Source organism: Nomascus leucogenys, chromosome 13 (assembly GCF_006542625.1).
Source record: "Nomascus leucogenys isolate Asia chromosome 13, Asia_NLE_v1, whole genome shotgun sequence".
NCBI classification, from domain to species: domain Eukaryota; kingdom Metazoa; phylum Chordata; class Mammalia; order Primates; family Hylobatidae; genus Nomascus; species Nomascus leucogenys.
Genome location: NC_044393.1, coordinates 66,363,859 through 66,385,640, shown reverse-complemented (window position 1 = coordinate 66,385,640; position 21,782 = coordinate 66,363,859). Strand labels below are relative to the sequence as shown.

Below are 21,782 nucleotides of genomic sequence, written 5' to 3'. Positions count from 1 at the left end.
GAGCTCTTAGTTTAGGAGTTCTTGATTAAGGCATTATGGAGGATGAGGCCCTGGCATCAGAAAACTGGCTCTAATACTTGAGCAAAATCTTGCACAAGTTACCAAACTAGGGTTGCCATATAAAATAAAATACTTATGCATATACACCAGATGGTAAGCAAGCCTCAGGGGTAGGTACCATTATTATACACAGTTTGCATATGAGGAGACTGAGGTTTAGCAGGGTGGCCAGAATCAGCAACTAAATTGAATATGTTTGCTCATTGAAATCATCTAAAATTCAAACTTGACTTGGCATCCTGTATTTTCTGTGGAGAAGCTCAGAGGGTGAGGGGGTCCAAAATTTCTAGTTTCACTTGCTATCTAAACAAGCACCACCGAAGGTCAGTGCTGTGGAGCACTAGGGCCTGCCCCTGAGCATGGCCTATCTGGGATAGACCAGATACTTCTAAGTTCCACCTACAGAAAGTGCCTCCAAAGTAAACAGAAGTGGATATTGTAGTACATGTAAGTAAAACTTTACAAGCAAGCAAATCTAAATTCTAATAACGACTTTAAAAAAAATTTTTTTTGAGACAGGGTCTCACCCTGTCACCCAAGCTGGAGTGTGCAGTAGTCCAATCATGACTCACTGCACAGGGCTCAAGTGATCCTCCCATCTCAGCCTCCCAAGCAGCTCAGACTACAGGCATATGCCACTGTGCTTGACTAATTTTTTTTTTTTTTTATGTTTCGTAGAGACAGGGTCTTACTATGTTGCCCGGGGTGGTCTGAAACTCCTGGGCCCAAGTGATCCTCCTGCCATGGCCTCCCAAAGTGCTAGGATTACAGGCATGAGCCACTGTGCCTGGCCGAGACTTTAAAAAATTGATCCCTTGATGCCACTTAAAATAAATAATAATAAACAAATAATGGGTCTGACCTAAGAGAACTGGGGCATGATGACAAAGAAATCACACTCTTAGAAAGCAGGGAATATCAATAGGAAAGAAAATGCCAAAGCCATACTGAACTGCAGAGCCACGTTGCTTTAACCTCCTATTCATCCTGACCCTCCCTTCAACAATCTTGAGCACCTTTCTGGGGCATAAATTTCACTTAGTAGGTATTTCTATACTTACTGGTCTCCTTAGTTCATAAAATGAAAAGCAATTTTTAAAAGTTATATCAGTTCTGCCAGCCTCACCTCTGTCTTGTTGGACCCCAAAATAATATGTGCTTGATATTAGAGATCTTTATTTATCATATGAATCAAAAACCAACCAGAAGTCAAGTCCCAAGACAGGGAATAACTCTTAACAAAATTGTTACAGTTCCATGTAAAGTTCTATTATTAGTGGAAAATGTTTTTTAGACTTGCCTCATTAGTCAATAAGAATTATTATATATATGGTTAGTCAATGGTAATGTTCTTGAATTCCACATATGTGAATTCCACACCTTATATTTTCTAGCTAAGCCCACCCACAGTCACTGTTTTTAAAGAATGACAGTGCTCAAGAAATCGCAATGTCTTATTTCAGTTCATAAATGTTTGCATAAGCAAATCAGCTGCACAGTTTTTAATAAATATTTTTTTCTTAGTTCCAGAGTGTGTCTGTTTAAAAGGTATGAGTTGGCCCAATTTTCAGTAACTTCTATCTTAGAGATGTGGACCTGTCAAAAGGATTCAATTGTTAATAAATGTACTTGGCTTCAAGCCAGCAGCTGAAAATTAAATAATATGTTTTTAATGAGAGTTTCCCTCAGGAAAACTGATATAGAACCAGAAATATATTAGTGACTTTGTAGAATATACCCAACTAAAAAGTGAAGTACTAACACTTCTTCAAATGCTCAAGTTTAACTAAATAATTTAGTGAAAACACAGTATATGGGGACCTAAAATAAATTCTAACTAGGATTTCTCAGACAAGTTGTTAAGTTGGCAAATATTTCACACAGCATAAAATGGACTGCCTTCTTTCTGATAGGAAGAAAATCAGTATGACATGACACAGGGTTCATAAACTTTGCAAAATGCAGGTACCTACAAGAAAAAAATTCTCATGTTCTGCAAAGAAGTTTTACAAAGACACCGTAAGGGCTGCTTGGGCTCAGTCTTCAGAAGAGCTGACTTAAGAAACCAAAACTTCCTTAGGAGAAGTTTGTCTTTATAACTGGCAATATAATTCCTTTTAGACTATAATTAGACACGCAAACACTAAGTGTAAAAGCTTATAGAACTCACCGAATCCAAGGAACATGAGCCCCAGAGATTGGCAAACCCTAATATGAAAAACACCAGCAGAGTGATGTCGACTTTGGTGTCAGACAGGCTTGGCTTATATCGTGCCTGCCTGGGTTATCTCACTTACAGCCTGTGAGATCTAGGGCAAGCTCCTCTACTCCTGGGTGTTTCAATATCCTTATCTCTAAAATGGGATAATAATAGTATATACCTTACGTGGTAGTGTGGACTAAATAAAATAGTGAATATAAAGTGCTTAGCATGGTTTGATATATGGTAAGAACTTAAAGAATGTGATGCCTCAGTATTATACTCTGACACAAAGTTAGAGCAGAGAAATATAAAATAGAATTGTTCTAGCTTACACAATGCATGTAATTTCTTCTTCCATAGCTCTTTTTTTTTAAACAGACTTCTGCATCTGGTATAGAATGCTAATATCTAGAAGTTTGTTTAAAAGAAAAAAAGAACATTAAAAAATAGAAGTTTCTTAAATTTTAAAATTAGAAAATAGCCTCTGCAGGTCAAAGGCTTAAAATGCTCAAAATAAATAAAAAATGAAGGGCCACATAAAAAAATCTGCTAAGATTTTAGCACTGAAGCAGTTACACGCCTATTGAAGAGTTTTTGTTGAGAATAGTTATATATTAAGCTAAAAATGGTTTCTATGAAGCTAAATACCAAAAGAGTCCTGCTGTCCTTAGAAGTCATCAAAAAACTACTTTTTTAGCATAGCCATGTCACATGAACAAGTATTTATTTATTGACAGGATGCCACGGAGTAAAACTTAGATGGGATTAAGGCACGTGGGGAGGAGTGGGGACTGATTAAGAATTGTGCTGGCCAGTTGGTGATATTAAGAACCATGAGGGCTGGGAGAATTGAGAACAGGAGCATACGAGAAGGCTGAAAATGGAATCTTGACAGCGACCTGCATTAAAAATCAAAGAAGAAGGAAGTGGAACAAGAGACTTTTCAGGAAAGATTCAAGAGACAAAATAGAAACCAGGATGTGACTGTGTCATGGGCTATGGCCTTGAGGTTCTGCAGGAAGCTTTCAGTATCCCACATTAGCGAGAGGCAGCAAGTCATTGTAGTTGATTCTTATTCTAGTTCTTTCTCTTCCCATTGTAAAAGCAGTGCTTGCACATAGTATCAAAAGCAACAGCTTGAGCAGTGCAGAAACGTGTATCAGAAATTGGGACCGTTTTCTCCCCTCACAGTCCTTGTCTCCTTCCAGAACATTTCAAAGTGCAAACTGACTCAAGGATGTGAATGGGACATGTACTGTTTCCCCTCTTCCTCCCAAATTTCATTAAAATTATAGTAATAGAAAAAAATGGTTTAAATTGACAATAATAAGAATAGTAAAAGAAATGAAAGAGCTTAATGAATTTCTGGAAAGTGGAAAGCAAATGAATAGATTGTAGCTCATGAAGAAGGATGGAGAAGCCACAGTCTAGAAGAATAAAAGCAAATGGGGCAACTGCCAACATGGGAGGGAAGAAGCCCTGAGAATGCCTCAGATATAAATAAGCCCTGGAGAGACACATAGGCCTGAAAATTGGGAATAACTGAAAATTCCATCGATGGAATAGGCAACCCCAAGCCCTCCCTTCTCCCCATGAGCAGAACTCCGGGGAAGTCTGGCATTTAACATCCCAGGCTTTCTGGAGTAAGAGTCCTCAGCATAAGAGCCAGTGTCCTGGGTGCAGTGGCACCTGCCTGTAGTCCCAACTATTTGGGAAGTGGAGGTAGGAGGATCACTTGAGCCCAGGAGTTCAAGGCTGTAGTGCCCTATTATGGTGCCTATGAATAGTCACTGCACTCCAGCCTGGGCAACACAGCAAGAGCTCATCTCAAAAAAATAGTCATTGCCCTGCCAACTCACCAGAAAGCAACATTTTTTGGTCCACAAGCCCCACCTCTACAACCAGAGTTCCTAAATGCCTTTTTACTACTTCATTCTTAAATATGAAGAGACTGTCCAAGGATTATCATATATTAGATTCAATACAGCAGCGTGAAAGAAAAAGACAAATAAATTGCAGGAAAATTACTCCAGGAGAAAAAGCAGTAATTCAAGGATAAAAGAACTTTTTTATAGCCTAATCAGTCTCCTCACAGAAACATGATATTGACACCCACAAATAAGAATGGAAGCTTTAAAAAAGTGACGATTAGAGAAAAAGAAAGAATCTGGAAGAGAAAGCCAAATAAACCTCTCAGAAAGTACATCAAAAAGCCCAAAAGATAAATGTTTAAGGAGGTCCATAAACATCCCCCGCTCTTTTCCACTTGAGTTTGAAACCAACTGAAAAATGGACAAATGGATGGACTAAAAGTGTCAGTTTCATGATTGAAGAAAATGCACCCTAGAAGACGCGGGCTGGAAGCACAGAGCTCCCGAGCAGCCCAACCCTGAGCCAGGCAGACTCACCTGCCACAGGCTGGCCCTCAGAGCCCCTGCAGCAAGGGAGCCACATGCTAGATGGTAGGAGCTTATCACAGCTCATTTCCACAGGCTACCGGATCCCCAAAGAGAAAGAACCCAGGCACACAAGCCCTGCTCCTTCCTCTAAACTTACCAGTTGGACGAATCATTTATCTTCCTCTGGGGAGACATGAGTAAGGGGGTGGAAAGAGCAAGGAGTGTTACTCTGATGGAATTTCTTCCTCAAGAAATTGGGAAGAAAGTATTGAAAACAGATGAGAGAAAACATAAGTGACATAGAGGACCAATTCCAAAATTTGGCAACCGGCTAATTAGAATGCCATTAAAAAAGAAAAAAATGACCAGGTGCAGTGGCTCACGCCTGTAATCCCAGCACTTTGGGAAGCCGAGGCAGGTGAATCACCTGAGGTCAGGAGTTCAAGATCAGCCTGGACAACATGGTGAAACCCCGTCTTTACTAAAAATACAAAAATTAGTTGGGCGTGGTGGTGGACGCCTGTAATCCCAGCTACTTGGGAGGCTGAGGCAGGAGAGTCGCTTGAACCCGGGGGGCGGAGTTGCAGTGAGCAGAGATCTCGCCATTGCACTCCAGCCTGGCCAACAAGAGTGAAACTCTGTCTCAAAAAAAAAAAAAAAAAAAAAAATATGGAGAAGAGGATTGAAAGGGCCTGCTGAGTGCTGAACAAGATTAATAGTGAATAATATTGTGATATTTCAGAACCCAAGAAAAAGGGAATGATTCTGGGAGCTTTCATAGGGGAAAAAATACAAAGTAAAATGAAAATAAGAACAAATCCATTTTCAAAGAATCCACCAGACTTCCCATATCAGACTTCCCATCTGCAACATTAGAAGCCAAAAGCCTGTGGAGATATACTTTCAAAGTCTTAAATCCAGAATTCTATACCCAGCCAAGCTATTAATCAAGTGTGAAGGCTGACTGAAGACATGTCAGACATGCAAGAATTCAGAAAATGCATCCACCTTAAAGGAGTTATTCGGAGGAATACATCAAAAGAGAAAACATGGCATCTAGGATACAGCGTGTCCAGGCTAGCAGTGCATGACATTAGGTCTGAGCTGTGCAGCCAATCCTGGCTGGCACAAGAGGACGGAAGACTGTGGCTGCCCCCAGGAAATAAGGAGAAGTGACGAGCAGGTGGAACAATGGTGAGGGTGGAAAACATGAGGTGATAGCCAGTGCAATTGGTAGCAAATAGAACGAGAAAACACCCAACTTCACTTTAAAAACATCCTTCATTGATACGAAGGTTTGTGATCTTGGATCAGAGATAATGAACTGCAATCCTGGCACAGTTCTTGGCTGTGCAGTTAATAATATTATGTAGATGTTTATTGTTTTAAAATTTGAGAATCAAAATTTACTTACAGTTACAGAACAGAGGTCCTCGACTTTAGTCACTCACTCTTTTATCATCCAAATAAAATGTCTCCAGTCCCACCATCAGCGGCTGTGCATGGGAAACCGCCCTCCCACCCCAACCAAGCTCCTTGCCCAGTGCCTCCAAAGACCCCAGGGGGAGTATCCTGCCGCCATAGCCTGTTGCTCTGGTGTGGCTATCCATTGATCCATTGGTATTTGGGTTGGACACTGGCCACCACCCATCTTTCATTCCCTCCAAAGCAGCACTAGCAGAGATTGTCAGTGGTGACACATTTTCCTCGAGATTCTGATGTCTTGGTGGCATAGGGTAGGAAACAATCTCTAATTGAATAACGATTTCCCCGTTCTTAGAAATGTAATGCCAGCTTCTGCCGCAGGAATTCTTCACCGCTGTAACCCTCCATAGGCCCCAGACTCCCGCCACGGTGCAGGGGTTTCTCACCTTCTCCTCTGCATCCCTGGGTCTGGATGATTCTGAACCCTGACTGCATATTAGAATCAATCAACTGAGGAACCACAAGTACCTTCAAGGCCCAGGCTTCACATCCACCCTAGATTCTGATTCACCCAGTCTGGGGAGAGGCTGGAAATGATCCCCAGGTGATTTTAATATGTAGCCAGGAGTGACACCCACTGACCTGCCCTCTCCAGTTGCCAGGAAGAAAGCCTCAAATTCCTGTTATTTTACTATGTGGAGTAATTTCGCCCTTTTGTTTCCCCCCTCTTTCAAGACCATGAAATCCCTCAAACTGTAGCCGGATTGTAAAAGAACATTTTTTTCCCTTTTTCCGCCAGCTATACACACATATGCAGGCCTTTAAAAAGTGGATCATACCACATATATTGTTCTGCATTTTATCACTTGACTTTCTTTCCTACCTATAAGACTGACCTACTTCATTGTTCAGAGACCACATAATATTCCATTATTAATCATATACCATAATTTGCTTAGCCATTTTCCTACTGATGTCATTTGGGTTTTTCCTCATATTTTGCTGTTACTAATTATGCAATAGCTGCATGAAGATCCATGTGGGTGTGTATCCTTCCAAGCTTGTGCAGATGTTTCCAGAGTGGAATCACCAGGTCAAGGATACGTACATTTAACATTTTTGCAGGTATTGCAAAAACACTCTTCATTTAAATGATGGATCGCTATACTCCCCCACCAATGGTTTGTTAAAGCATCTCTTCCCCTGGACTCTTACTAACACCAAACATTATCAGTCTTTTTACTATTTTATTATTTTTTTATTCTTAAAATTTAAAAAATTGACATTTTTACTATTTTTGCTAGGCAAAAAAAGGTGTATTATTTCAGTTTGCATTTCTCCAATTACTAATGAAGTCGAACACCTTTTTGTCCTTTTGTTAGTACTTTGTATTTCTTCTGTGAATTGTCTAATAAATTTTTAATGATTAGTTTGGAAGATGCAATGTAATCCCCCATTATTTCTCTCTCTACTTCTTCTTCCTCCTCTGCCCTATTATAACAGGTATGTAATATTTTAAGTCAATTCTTGATTACTCAAAAGAATGGAGGGGGACGGGCTCGGTGGCTCACGCCTGTAATTCTAGCACTTTGGGAGGCCGAGGCGGATGGATCACCTGAGGACCAGCCTGACCAACATGGAGAAACCCTGTCTCTACTAAAAATACAAAAAAATAGCGAGGCATGGTGGCATGCACCTGTAATCCCAGCTACTCGGGAGGCTGAGGCAGAAGAATCACTTGAACCCAGGAGGTGGAGGTTGCAGTGAGCTGAGATCGCACCATTGCACTCCAGCCTGGGCGACAAGAGGGAGACTCTGTCTCAAAAAAAAAAAAAAAAAAAGAATGGAGGGAAAAAGAATGCATAATTCAAAATCACAATTCAAATCATAATTCAAAATCACAATGTGATTTATAGTAGAATTTTAAGTGTTTTTAGAAATAGCACAGATCTGAGATTCACATCTTTGTTCTACCTCTAAATAGCTGGGTGACCAGGGATTTTCCTTTCCTTGCAGAGCCCTGGTTTTCATAAGCATAGAATGGGAATGATAACTTACTTTGCCTGATGGTGATAATTAGATAATGTGTGTAAACCACTTGGTGTGGAGCCTGGCACATAGTTAAGCACTCACTCAATACGTGGTTGTTATTGTTATCATGTTATAACATTTGAATACTGGAGCTGTTCTAAACTAGGAATCCTCATTGTGAGTTTCTTGCCCTCATATCCTTACTCTTACCTCAGTTACTCTTGAAAACATGCTGCGTCAGCTTACATCCCCTTCCCTCTGCCTCTCTGATTGAGTACAGTTTTGTCCACTTCAAGGTTAAGGGTTTGAATTTCAAGTCTGCAAACCCAGTACATAGAAGAGATGAAGGTAGCCCCAAACTGCGATTGAGCACTGAACGCGCTATGCGTTAACAGTGGGTGCTGGAGACGTGAGCAAGCCCAATACTAGAGACGCTGTCTCAGTTTCCTCCCAAGTTAATTGTCAGATAAAGCCGGTCATTAATCCACAACCAAGAAGTGACCATGGTACCTGTTGAAATACTTTCTGCTACAAGTAACAGATCCCAAAGGCACTAAAAAAAAGAGGAAAGTTTACTAACTTGGATCACAAAAAGTCTGGCAGTAGAGCAGGTCCAAAGTGGGCTCATCGAGCAGCTCAGCAGCATCCCCAGGACCCAGATCTTCACATCTGTCAAGTGTGCCTGCAGCTTGCTGCCTGTCGGCATTGCTGCCCTCAGTTTGCAGAGGCTGCTACAGAAACCAGCATCTAGAGACAGAAACAAGGTATTTCTCCTTATGTGCCTCTTTTGTTTTATTATATGTTATTTTTGAGACAAGGTCTCACTCTGTCACCCAGGCTGGAGTACAGCGATGCAATCATAGCTTACTGCAGCCTCGAACACCAGACTCAAGCGATCCTCCCACCTCAGCCTCCCGAGTAGCTGAGACCATAGGCACGTGCCACCACCTCTGGCTAGTTTTTTCTTTTTTTGTAAAAACGGGGTCTCACTATGTTGCCCAGGCTGTTCTTGAACTCCTGGGATCAAGTGATCCTCCTGCCTCAGCCTCCCAAAGTGCTGGGATTACAGGCATAAGCCACCATGCTCCCCTGTCACGTGTCTCTTTCAAAGAGTGAAGAAACATGGCCAGGCACGGTGGCTCACGCCTGTAATCCCAGCACTTTGGGAGGCTGAGGCAGGTGGATCACAAGGTCAAGAGATTGAGACAATCCTGGCCAACATGGTGAAACCCCATCTCTACTAAAAATACAAAACTTAGCCAGTCGTGGTGACCCGCGCCTGTAGTCCCAGCTACTCAGGAGGCTGAGGCAGGAGAATCGCTTGAACCAGGGAGGCAGAGGTTGCAGTGAGCTAAGATCGCACCACTGCACTCCAGCCTGGTGACAGAGCAAGACACAGTCTCAAAAACAAAATAAATAAATAAAAAATAAAGAGTGAAGAAACATTTTTTACAAGACTCCTAAGAGATTTCTCCTATCATAGGATTGGCCCAAACTGAATCAGCACATGCTCCAAGCTGGAAAAAAATTAGTGGCAAGACGGTGAAATTACTATTAGCGATTTAGACTACTCTGGGGTCAGGAGTCCTTTGTAACACAAGGCTGCCCAACACCTGAACAAAAACTGTCAGCAAGGAAGGGAGGAGTTTGCACAGATGATCCTGTTACCACCACATTTTTTTAAGGATTTATAATGTTATTTTTAAGATCCATTTTTAAATTTATATGCAAATTCTCCAATTAATTATGTAAAAATATCAGTTTTGAAGTTTACTATCTGGAAATTCAATACTAGAAAGGGAGGGCAGACCAGATGCATTGGCTCACACCTATAATCCCTCACCATTTTGGGAGGCTGAGATGGGAAGATTACTTGAACATAAGACTTAGGGACCAGCCCCAGCAACACAGTGAGACCCCCCATCTCTACCAAACATTTTTAAAAATTAGCTGGGCATGGTGGCATGCACTTGTAGTCCTAGCTATGCAGGAGGCTGAGGCAGGAGGATCACCTGAGCCCAGGAGTTCAAGGCTGCAGTGAGCTACAGTCACACCACTGCACTCCAGCCTGGACAGCAGGGTGAGATTCTGTCTCAAAAAAAAAAGAAAGAAAGAAAGAAAGAAGAGGAGGAGCCGTAATATTTCCTGTCATTTTTAAAGCTAGGAATATTACTTATGATTAAATAACCTAGATTTAAAAAGAATAAACTTGGAAGAATGAGCATTCATATTTAATTCCTTAGTACTTGATGTGGAGTGAGTTTTGTGTGGTGCTTTCCAAGATCTTAGGAGGGACAGCTCCTGGACAGGTGAGAGCCACATGGGGCAGAGTGGTGGAGCCCAGATGGCACTCCCAGGGTTGTGTCTGTGGCAGAGGGCTGCCATCCAGGCCATCCTGTGAGCCTCCTACCAAACACTCATAATATAAAGATGGGGGTGGGGTGCATGGGGCAGTGTAATTCCGAAGAGGAAGTTCATTCTAAGACATCCTTTAAAGATGCCCAGGTCCCTGTAACTGGGAGAGCCAAGCTAAGCACATGCTTCCTGCTCACTTCTCCATCCTTGCCCCCCAGGGCTGGCGCGTGCTAAGGAGGATAGATTTCAAATGCAGCGGGTGCCCCATCCACCACGGAGGTGGGGGTAAAGTGGGAAAAACACCTAGTGCCAAGGCCCGAACTGGGGAGAGTGGGAGTGAATTCCTATTACTGAGCTTGGGCAAGTCACCTGCCTTCCCCATCCCTGGTTCCTCACCTATACCATGGGAAGAGCAGTAGATCAAAGTTGTGAGGACCGTGAGTGCTAATAATCTCTTTGCTTGGGTGAGCAAAGGAGAAAATGGGCCAGGGCAGGATAATTCTCACCAAATTGCTTTGGGGAAAGTGCAGCTCTGCTGGCTCATGAAAACAAAACAGAAGCTTCCCTGGAAGTTTCAGGCCCACCTGTCCCCTCTCCTCTCCACATGCCTCGCACCCACAGAAAAGGGGTCTCCGTATTGGGAGCCAGCCGAGATGAGCTTGCCCCAGTCTCCTTTGCTTCTTCTCTAAGAAAGATCAGAGCAAACCCACCCCTGTCATCTAAGCTGAATCTCCCCAAGTTACTGTCAGCCTCAGGGTCACTAACTGACTTTGCAGTACAGCCTGGCTCTGTCTTTTCCTGGCTGTGTAACTTTGGGCGAGTGCTTCCACCTCTCTCAGCCTTGCTTCTCGGCCATCTGCAAAATACATACAGTAGCACAGGATTGCTGTAGTACAATTACTATGATTGGTTTATTGAAGGATTCAGACTTAGCAGTTATTTTGTTAATTTAATTTGCATAATAGCATACGTTTTTATATTATTTTATTTTAAACTGGACAGCATTAATCGGATAGTATACATTTTTAATATAATAAAGCTCTATTTCTTTAGAAAATAATTCAATCTCTCACTCTTCTAACTGGCCACATGCCCTGTTAAATAGTGAGGTTTCTGTTATACTGATAGCCAGGGGGGTACACAGTTAGGTGCTATCCCTCCCCTCTCCACCCACTGTCCCTGCCTGCTGCAGTCAAGGCAGGTGGCTAATGTGGCTAACAAGTGACAAGCAATGCTTCAACATCTCCCAGTCACTCGCCCCAGGATCCAGCATCCTGAGAGTCACTTCTGGATTGCTGGGAGGTAAGGAGAGTTGTAGCATGTGTCACCTGCTCGAAGCCACCTCACTGAACTTGCCCCTGTCTTTTTCGGCAGGCTGTAAAGCGGTTCTTGAAACAAGAGTGCAAGTGCCACGGGGTGAGCGGCTCATGTACTCTCAGGACATGCTGGCTGGCCATGGCCGACTTCAGGAAAACGGGCGATTATCTCTGGAGAAAGTACAATGGGGCCATCCAGGTGGTCATGAACCAGGATGGCACAGGTTTCACTGTGGCTAACGAGAGGTTTAAGAAGCCAACAAAAAATGACCTCGTGTATTTTGAGAATTCTCCAGACTACTGTATCAGGGACCGAGAGGCAGGTAAGTTCAAAAGACTTTCTCCATAGCACCTAATTCTTTCAACAATTGATACTCCACAATTTAAATGAGGTTCTGTATTTTCAGCCTGCTCTCTTTAGGTTCGAAGCTCATGATCCTTATCATTCTTATTGAAACTGCACAGGGCCGGGCGCGGTGGCTCATGCCTGTAACCCCAGCACTTTGGGAGGCCGAGATGGTCAGATTGCTTGAGCTCAGGAGTTCGAGAAAAGCCTGGGCAACATGGTGAAACTCTACCTCTACCAAAAATGCAAAAAATTAGCTGGGTGCGCATCTGTGGTCCAGCTACTCAGGAGGCTGAGGTGGGAGGATCGCTTGAGCCCAGGAGACAGAGGTTGCAGTGAGCTGAGATCGCACCACTGCACTCCAGCCTGGGTGACAGAGTGAACTCTATCTCCAAAAAAGAATAAAGAAAAGAAAAGAAACTGCACAGAGAGCTCTCCTAAGCAGCTGGAGAAATGGATTGACAGTGCACAGATTCTGGAGAAATTGAAACCCCACAATGTATGGGGCAAAAAGACAAGATATGCCGATTAGCAAAATTCTTCAGCTTAGGCAGATTCCTAGTTAGTGGACTATGCACACTAGGGAGAACAGCCCAGCATCTTTCATGTGATCCTGAAGCTGAGAGCACGATACATTAAATCCCACCACTGTGACTATGGAAAATGGTCCCAGGACTTTAAATTTAGACTCTTCTGAAATCTGCCCTACTTCACCTTCCCTGCTCTTTTCAATATGCTTAGAAATTGCCAAAGATAAAAAGCAAGAATTTATCCCCACTCTCTTGGCTATAGGTGGCCAGTGTATAATAAAGGCTGTGTCAGAGGCCCTTCATTTATTAAAGCCACACCATTCCCTTCCAGACGGTACCTTCTCCATCCCTCAAAGAACAGCTGTCAGCCTCAACACTGCAGCTGTCCCACCTATCTGGTTTACACATGTTCATGCTCTACCTCTTAATCCTCCTGATCAACCCTGAGCTCCAGGTTTAGCTCATTCTTTGTAAAGATTCTAGTGCAAAATAAGAATGAGTACAAGTCTAAATTCATGAGAGGTGATGGGAGTCCACAGCCCAAGTCAATTTCTAAGACTTGGTAGAAAGCAAAGGAATTCATTATCAGAAAAAAAATCCTCTTAGAGTCTGATTTTTTTTAATTTCAAAATAATTGCAGAGGCACCAATAAAATGGTATGGATGGCAGCCAGCTGTCAATTAGATTGACCAAGAGGCAAGGTTACCAGGGAATGTCACAAGGAAGCCAAAGCCTTTTTTTGCCCCTGAGTAGTTGAATTGCCTTCATGGTTTGATGAGCTAGTTCTCTGCAGCATTTGAGCAGGTTGCTACATGCAGCCCAGGGATTAATGACAACTGAACAGAGGACCAGATGCTGTGCCTCACTGCATTCCTGACACGCTTTGGGACCTCTAACAAGTCATCCTACCTGTCAGGCCAAAGTTATAGCCAAATCACCATGAAACCTGTGCTTGGATACAGGATTGTCCCAGGGGTCTGACCCCCCTCTACCAGTCACTAGCTGTTTAACCTCAGCCTCCTCACACTGAGCATGGAGGTGCTGCTGTCTTGATCATTGAAGTCCTATGCATTGACTCCTGTGCACTGGGTACTGGGCTGAGATCCTTGCACACATGGTCTTATTTTATCCTTACAGTAGGATCCTTACAGCAGCCCTATGACAGCAATACATTGAAACTTGTTACTAACCAAAAAAAATTGAATAAGAGGTGGCTCCTAGATGATCAACATCAACCAAGAACCACATTCACATCTTATTTTTAAGTCAGATAAGCAACCTTAGATATCACCTTCTCCATTGTACAGATAAGAAAAGTGAATGATCTGCTCACGATCTCACTAGTAGGAGAGGGTAGATGTCTGATCCCTTGGCCTGTGCTTTGACCCATTAGACACTTGCCCCTGCCTGCCTCCAAGCACACATATGTGAAAAGGCCTTGGGGAGCAAAAACCTTATTTCAAATATAAGAGGACCCTCTTCCCCAGCATGTCTTTTCTGGTTCTTTGGATTGAAGCAGTTTGCACAGGGAAGCAGGCTGGTGTACCTGAGGAATATGTACTGCCTTAGGTATAACAGGTATGACATTCTTTGTCAATGAAATATAGACCATATATTTTTTTTACCCCACAGAGGTGATTCGGAATCTAATCCCTGCTGCTTCTTCAAGTTACTAAGTTATTCTTGCGTACTCTGCTTTTTCAACTCTTTCAGAAACTGAAGCTCTAAGAGGTTAAAGATTTTCCCTACCCACTTGTGGTTAGTAAGAGGCAGAGCAGGGACTTAAACCTGAGCCTGGCTATCTTGTCTTGTCTCGTCTCGTCTCGTCTCGTCTCGTCTCGTCTCGTCTCCTCTTCTCTTCTCTTTTCTTTTTTTGAGACAGTCTCGCTCTGTTGGCCAGGCTGGAGTGCAGTGGCACAATTTTGGCTCGCCGCAACCTCCGCCTCCTGGGCTCAAGCAATTCTCCTGCCTCAGCCTCCTGAGTAGCTGGGATTACAGGCATGTGTCACCACGCCCGGCTAATTTTTGTATTTTTAGTAGAGACGGGGTTTCACCATGTTGGCCAGGCTGGTCTCGAACTCCTGACCTCAGGTAATCCACCTGCCTCAGCCTTCAAAGTGCTGGGATTACAGGCATGAGCCACTGCATCCAGCCCTGGCTGTCTTATCTTTCTTTTTTTTTTTTTTTTTTTTTTTTTGAGAGTCTTGCTCTGTCACCAAGGCTGGAGTGCAGTGGCACGATCTTGGCTCACTGCAACCTCCACCTCCCAGGTTCAAGCGATTCTCCTGCCTCAGCCTCCTGAATAGCTGGGATTACAGGCATGAGCCACCACGACTGGGTAATTTTTGTATTTTCAGTAGAGATGGGGTTTCACCATGTTGGCCAGGCTGGTCTCGAACTCCTGACCTCAAGTGATCCACCTGCCTCAGCCTCCCAAAGTGCTGGGATTACAGGCGTGAGCCACCACACTTGGCTGTGGCTGTCTTTTCAACAACCATTTTACTCTGCCTCTCGCTGCACACAGCTGCAGGTACTGGCTTTCTGAAGGAAGCTATATAACTTATTTTCTCTCTTATCTATCTTCTGTCTTAGACAAATTTTAGCTTATCTGACTTTAAAAAATATGAAATTAGTTCTCAGTTGGTGTTGATTAACCAAGATCTACACTATTCTTTTTTTTTTTTTTTTAGTTGCCAGTTCCAATGTATTGGATCAGATTTCCAGTAAGATTCCTAGATTATTTATAAATTATTTGAACTGTACTTAGTTAATGTCCTTTTTGGCTGAGCCTAAGAAAATGCCAAAGTGGTTGATGCAAACCTTGCAATATTTCTTTTTAATTCTGTTGACCATCAGATGATTATTTTAGTAAAAATATGATTTAGGATATTTGATATTATGTAAGCACAAGTCCAGATAGTTAAAAAAATTTTTATTGTATATATTTGGAGTCATACGCAATTAGCCACATGTATGAGATGTATGAGATGCAGGTTTTATCTGAGAAAACCCGCTTCCACCCATATGGCTGCTGAGGGTCTTGCTCTTGGTTATGTGACCAATGGCCTTTTAAAGATGAGTCTTGGCCAGGCACGATGGCTCACGCCTATAATCCCAGCACCTTGGGAGACTGAGGCGGGAGGATCACTTGAGGCCAGGAGTTCAAACTCAGCCTGGGTAACATAGTGAGAGACCCCATCTCTAAAAAATAAAAAACAAATGAAGTTGAGGTTTTATCCTGGCCATTTTCTACTAGAAACTTCTGTAGCATGTGCTCTAGCAAGTCAGTCATCCTGGAGAGAACAGAGTCATCCTGGAGTGTCCTCTAATCTCTGGTTAGTAGAGGCAGGGGGTGTAACAGAGAATCTGAGACCTGTAAGAAGGGGGCTTTCTGCCTTTAACTCAGTGGGATCTGGGAGCCTCTCTCTTCTCCAAATGAAGGTGTTGGGTCAGTGTGTCATCTTCTCAGTCTGCACTGAAGAGCCACCAGCATGCACACATTATTGAGTAAGGACACTACCAAGGCCCCCCAACCCCACCGTGCTAAAATCCTATTGCATTAGGAAAGGCCTGTTTTCCGGTAAACGAAACTCTCACATGTTCAAAATGGGCTATCATCCTGGGATAGCCAGGCTCCAAAACAAGTCAAAAATTTGCAGTCAAATTTAAATCAAGTAATTAATATAGAATTTCTTGTTTTTCATTTTCTCTTTTAAAATCAGCATTAACCCTTCCTGACATTACATCGCATACTGCTCACTCTACTTTGTTGTGGTTATTTTGTTTGGTTTTGTTTCTTTCTTTGCTTTCCATCACTGCTTTTGTTTTTAAATCATGCACATTTAATATTCAACTTAGTGGGCGCCTTCTACTTGCCAGCACTGGGGAAGCGATGGTGGTGGGCAGGTTGAACATTATTAGGGAATCAGTATTTGGAACTGACTGGCTTTACTCTTGCTGGTCAGCAACTGCTTCCTGTCCAAGGTAGCTTGTTGACTGATGTGAGCTGGCTTGTTTTATCAATTAGGTTTGTGCAACTGATGCAGTCTACAGGTCTGGTTTACTTTTTTCCAAAGGAAATGGCTCTTCAGAAACCTCTTGAACCAGCATCTTAGGGAGCTGTTCCAGAAATTATATAAGCTTTTCTGTTTTTCATCATTTTAATTTTTTTTATTGCTCTGTTGCCCAGACTGCAGTGGCACCATTATGGCTCACTGCAGGCTCTGACTCCTGAACTCAAGTGATCCTCCCACCTCAGCCTCCCAAGTGGCTGAGTCCACTGGTGCTGCCTCTGCAAGCTTTTCAAACTTAAACACCTCAAAGTTTGAAAAATCAGTGATTTAGGTAGCTTGTGATTCCTAATTTTCCCTAATTATTAGGCAAGAAGAAATTCAGGGAGACATGAGTTTTTTTTGTTTTTGTTTTTGTTTTTGTTTGAGTACCTGATTTCTTGCTAAGGAAAACTAGATAACTCTAAATAAACCTCTCCCAAAAAACATCTCCCACCATGGCTTGCCCAGTGTAAGAGAGTCATTCTTTCACTTCTAGGCCAGCATCCTCAGGAACCCTCTTTGACTGCAAATAAACAAAATTATTTCAGCCATCAAAGCTTTTACTGACAGCAGTTACCAAGTCAGCCTCTAGAGAAGTCCTGAAATAACGCTACCAGGCTAGTGAACTTTGATGAGAAAAATTGCAGAGTTGAGACCCCAGGTTATTCCTGGATGGGGACAGACCTAGCTGGAGAAGGATGCGAGAACATTTGTTGAGTTCCTGCTGCGAGTCAGGCCCTGCGCTACACACCTTATGTGCATATTCTCTGACTCTTCAAGGCAATTACCTCATTTATAGGAAGGAAAGTGAGGTTCCAAAAAGTTACTTAACTTGCCCAAGATGGCATGGCCTGTAAGTCAGAATAAAAACAAAACAACAAAAATCCATACCTTTCTCACTGTGCCACTTACGTCCCAGTGTGTGTGTGTGTGTGTGTGTGAGTGTGTGTGTGTGAGTGTGGTTAGGAATAGGTCCTGTGTGATGAAGAGGCAGCATGAGGACATGGGAACTTTATGCGGTGAGGTGCCCACAAAGAAGGGAGGTCAAAAGTAATCAGAATCAAGCTTCACTCACATTTTGGTTAGGTTGCCTTGAAGCCCTTTTCAATTACAAGCCCCTCAGATTTTCAAAAGTGTCAAGGCCTTTGATTGCTCCTAAGAAATAGTAAACTGGCTGGGTGCAGTGGCTCATGCCTGTAATCCCAGCACTTTGGGAGGACGAGGAGGGCGGCTCACCTGAGTTTGGGAGTTCAAGACCAACCTGACCAACATGGACAAACCCGGTCTCTACTAAAAATACAAAATTAGCCAGGCGTGGTGGCACATGCCCGTAATCCCAGCTACTCGGGAGGCTGAGTCAGGAGAACTGCTTGAACCTGGGAGGCGGAGGTTGTGGTGAGCCGAGATTGCACCATTGCACTCCAGCCTGGGCAACAAGAGTGAAACTGTCTCAAAAAAAAAGAGAAAAGAAATGGTAAGCTTAAAAACCAATTAAGGAAGATATTATTATGGCAAGAACAACAGCAAAAGACATTTTCCTTTAGTCTTCAATTGAAGAAAGTGAGTGCTCTGAGGTTCAGCTATAATTACTCCCCCCATGCAGCTCAGAATTGAAGAGTATGTACAACCGTGTGATGTTGTGCATGTGACATTTTACAGGCCAAATTGGAGGCTAGATCTTGGAAGCTGGACTGTCTGGGATGAGTATCCTGGTGGCTCTATAGTTATCTACTCTGGTTACTGCTCCAGGCATCTGTAAATCAAAGAAGCCCTTAAGGTAGAGATAGGTTCATCTGTAACTAAGGAATGCTGCCGCTCTCCCCTCCAGAGAATGCGTCTGCACCTAATCACGGGCCACTTTCACTAGTTATGATGTAAAAACCCTGACCTGGGCCAGAGGTCACCCTGAGGTCTCCTCTCACACTGCAGGAAACAAGCCACCCTCCACCTCTTCTCCAGTCAAGTTCAAAAAACAAACGGAGCTCAGTCATTGTTTAATTTGTTGCCTGCAAAAAACCCAAAAGCCCAGTTGACAACTCCAGGCTGTGAATGGTGTAAGCACCGAGGTATCACATTTTTCCCACACATAAATCATATTTGGCAAACAGAACTCGGAACCCATGGGTACACAATCCCAATCATGGTTTTCAGAGACTGGTGTTCTCTCATGCCCAGTGGTGTGGCCTACTTTGCAGAAGCTCATGAATGCTGGGATTGTGTCCCACCAGCTGATTAAAAGCAAGGGAACCTGTTTTTAATGATTAAACATGATTAAAAATATGTCAGCCAATAGCAATGGGTGGATCTTACTTAGATACTAATATGTGCAGTTCCCTCATTTCTTCACTGCACATTCATTGAGATCCTCCTATGTGCCAGACACTCCTATGATCACTGGGAATGCGGGGTTGAGGAAAACAGACTCAGTCCTTACTCTCATGGTGCCATCGACTTCATGGTCCTTGAAGCAGTAGCCAGGCACTGGGACACGGTCTAGGCGCTGGAGAACCCTCACACTGGGGCAGGAAAGTGGTGGTGTTTAGGTTTCAGTCCTTGTTGCATTGCTCTGTTACAAGGTCTTATCTTACATATGTCATTTTGACAAGGTAAAGAATAAGTTATTCATCTCCCTCTGCTTTGAGACTTATAGAAATTCATGAATTGATATCTAAAAGGTGCTAAGATAGCTAGACCAGAAGAGAATTGTAGAAAAAAATGTTTCACTGAGGCTTATAAGTCACCATTTTCATGGGTAGTTATTGATGATGCTGTAGAATTAGTATTAATTACCATCCATTGAGCCCTCTTTTCAAACTCTTTAGTGGCATATAGGATAATTAGCCTTTCTCTCCTTCCCAAAACACACTTATTTCCTTGACTCTATAAACGCACTCCCCTGCTTTTCCTCCTGCTCCAGTAACTGGTCCTTTCTGATTTCAGTTGCTAGTTTCTCCTTCTCCAAATTTTGAAGATCTTCCAGGCTGTCTGAACCCTCTTTGCTGTCTCTCTGTACCTTCTCCCTGGTTTGGTCTCTCCATTCCTATGGTTTTAAATGCTGTCCCTGTCCTAGTCTGCCTTCTGTACCATCATCCTGTATCCAATTCCCTGCTTGACAGCTTCACCCAGATTTCATACAATTATATCAACCTGCTTCTGCTCAAAACTAGACTCCTTATTTGCCCCGTCCCCTGAAACTTGTTTTCCCCCAGCCCTCCTCATCTCAGAAAATGGTACTGCCTGCCACCCACTTCCGGGGTCAAGCATAAACCTGCGAGTCATTCCTTACACTCCTTCCTTGTCACCTCCATCATCCCGGGTACCACTGGGACCTCTTAAATGTGTCAAGGACCTATCTGCTTCTCCATCCTCACTACCAACCGCTAGATCCAAACAGAGCTATGTTCTTTTGTGCACAGCATGTGCCACAGTGTGTATAGCGAATTTGTATAAACATGTGTTTGTGACCTGCCTGTACCATTGGAGTCCACTGAGGATCCTGTGACGGCAGGAACTGTATCTGCCTTGCTCACTAGTTCCCCAACTCCTAGTACACAAACATGTGTTGAAGTGAATTGAATGGCAAATTATAAAAAAACATAAAATAGTTTCATAAGATTAGCTGCATTCTTCTGTGTGTTTGTGCTGTTTCATAGCTTAAAGATAACTTGGTTCCTTTGAAGGGGATTACTAAGCACGTCTCCACCCAGCACTGCTTAGCTTTTAACTCACAGCCTATGAAAATTCCCATTTAAGCTTAAGTGTCCAATGGAATTTTTCCTCATATTCAGGCGCATTCATGAGGCATTTATGGAGCTTCAGATGTTGCTTGCCTAGCTATTCCCCTGGAGATAAAAAGTTTCAAGTGGGCTGGGCACGGTGGCTCATGCCTGTAATACCAGCACTTTGGGAGGCCGAGGCAGGAGGATCACGAGGTCAGGAGATCGAGACCATCCTGGCTAACACGGTGAAACCCTGTCTCTACAAAAAATACAAAAAAATTAGCCGGGCATGGTGGCGGGCACCTGTAGTCCCAGCTACTCGGGAGGCTGAGGCAGGAGAATGGCGTGAACCTGGGAGGCAGAGCTTGCAGTGAGCCGAGATTGCGCCACTGCACTCCAGCCTGGGCGACAGAGCGAGAATCTGTCTCAAAAAAAAAAAAAAAGAAAAGAAAGTCTCAAGTGAACAAATGCATCAGCAGACTATATATATTGCTTTTAAGTGGCAGCAGAGACTCAGTTCTTTTACTCTTGGAGGGGCATTTTTCACTCACTACTATCAGTGGCCTCCCTGAGTAGTTCCTAATTCTCGTATTAACACAGCAAAAATAGTTTTCACATCCAATGCTCTTTGATGTTGTAGGCATAATCTATAAATCTGTGTTATTTTTAAAATACAAACTTAGTAGAATTACTATATTTTTAGGATACACTAGAATGTGCCCTAATTTGAATTGACAGTGGTAATCAGACTGAATTGTGAATACTGAAAAAAGGATTTTTTTTTCTTACAAAAAGATACTTTTTTTTCAGGAAAAAAAATGTTTATTTTCTTATTTCTAATTCTTTGACATAGTTTGAACTACTGACAAATACTTTACCAAATAGATGTCCTTTTATCTTTGTATTTTGGAAATAGAAACTACTCATTTCGAATTACCAATTAAATGTGTTGCAAACAAAAGGATGACCTTAAAATACTTTAAAATAACAAATTTGCTTACTCCATTTAAGCTTTCCCCATGACACCTATTTTGTACTGGTAAATCTCTTTTTTAAAGATATGCAAATTTCATATTATTAGGGAAAGAGCCCTGTGTGATCTATAAGGAGACTTTGGTGCTACAGATCGCTGCATATTACTATTTCTCCAATTGGACTAATGGGCAAATTAACTTCTCTGGGTCTCTTAAGAAATGGCTGTTTCATCTAACAATTTCTAAGGTTCCTTTGATTCAGTAAGTGAATGAATTATTAACTAAATTTAATTAAGTTTGCAATAACAGAACCTTAAATTGATACCACAAACTTTCTTGTCATTTTTAATTTCTATCATTTAAAAATGCACC

The 21,782-nt window shown here is 42.7% G+C and overlaps 1 protein-coding gene across 1 annotated transcript in view; it reads left to right on the top strand.

The window, feature by feature from the left end:
• WNT2 (Wnt family member 2) overlaps nt 1-21,782 on the top strand; it is a 46,710-nt gene that overhangs the window by 13,524 nt on the left and 11,404 nt on the right. Inside the window, exon 4 of the mRNA XM_003261236.3 lies at nt 11,848-12,112. Within this exon, the coding sequence (XP_003261284.1) occupies nt 11,848-12,112 (265 nt within the window). The remainder of the gene's footprint in view (nt 1-11,847; nt 12,113-21,782) is intronic.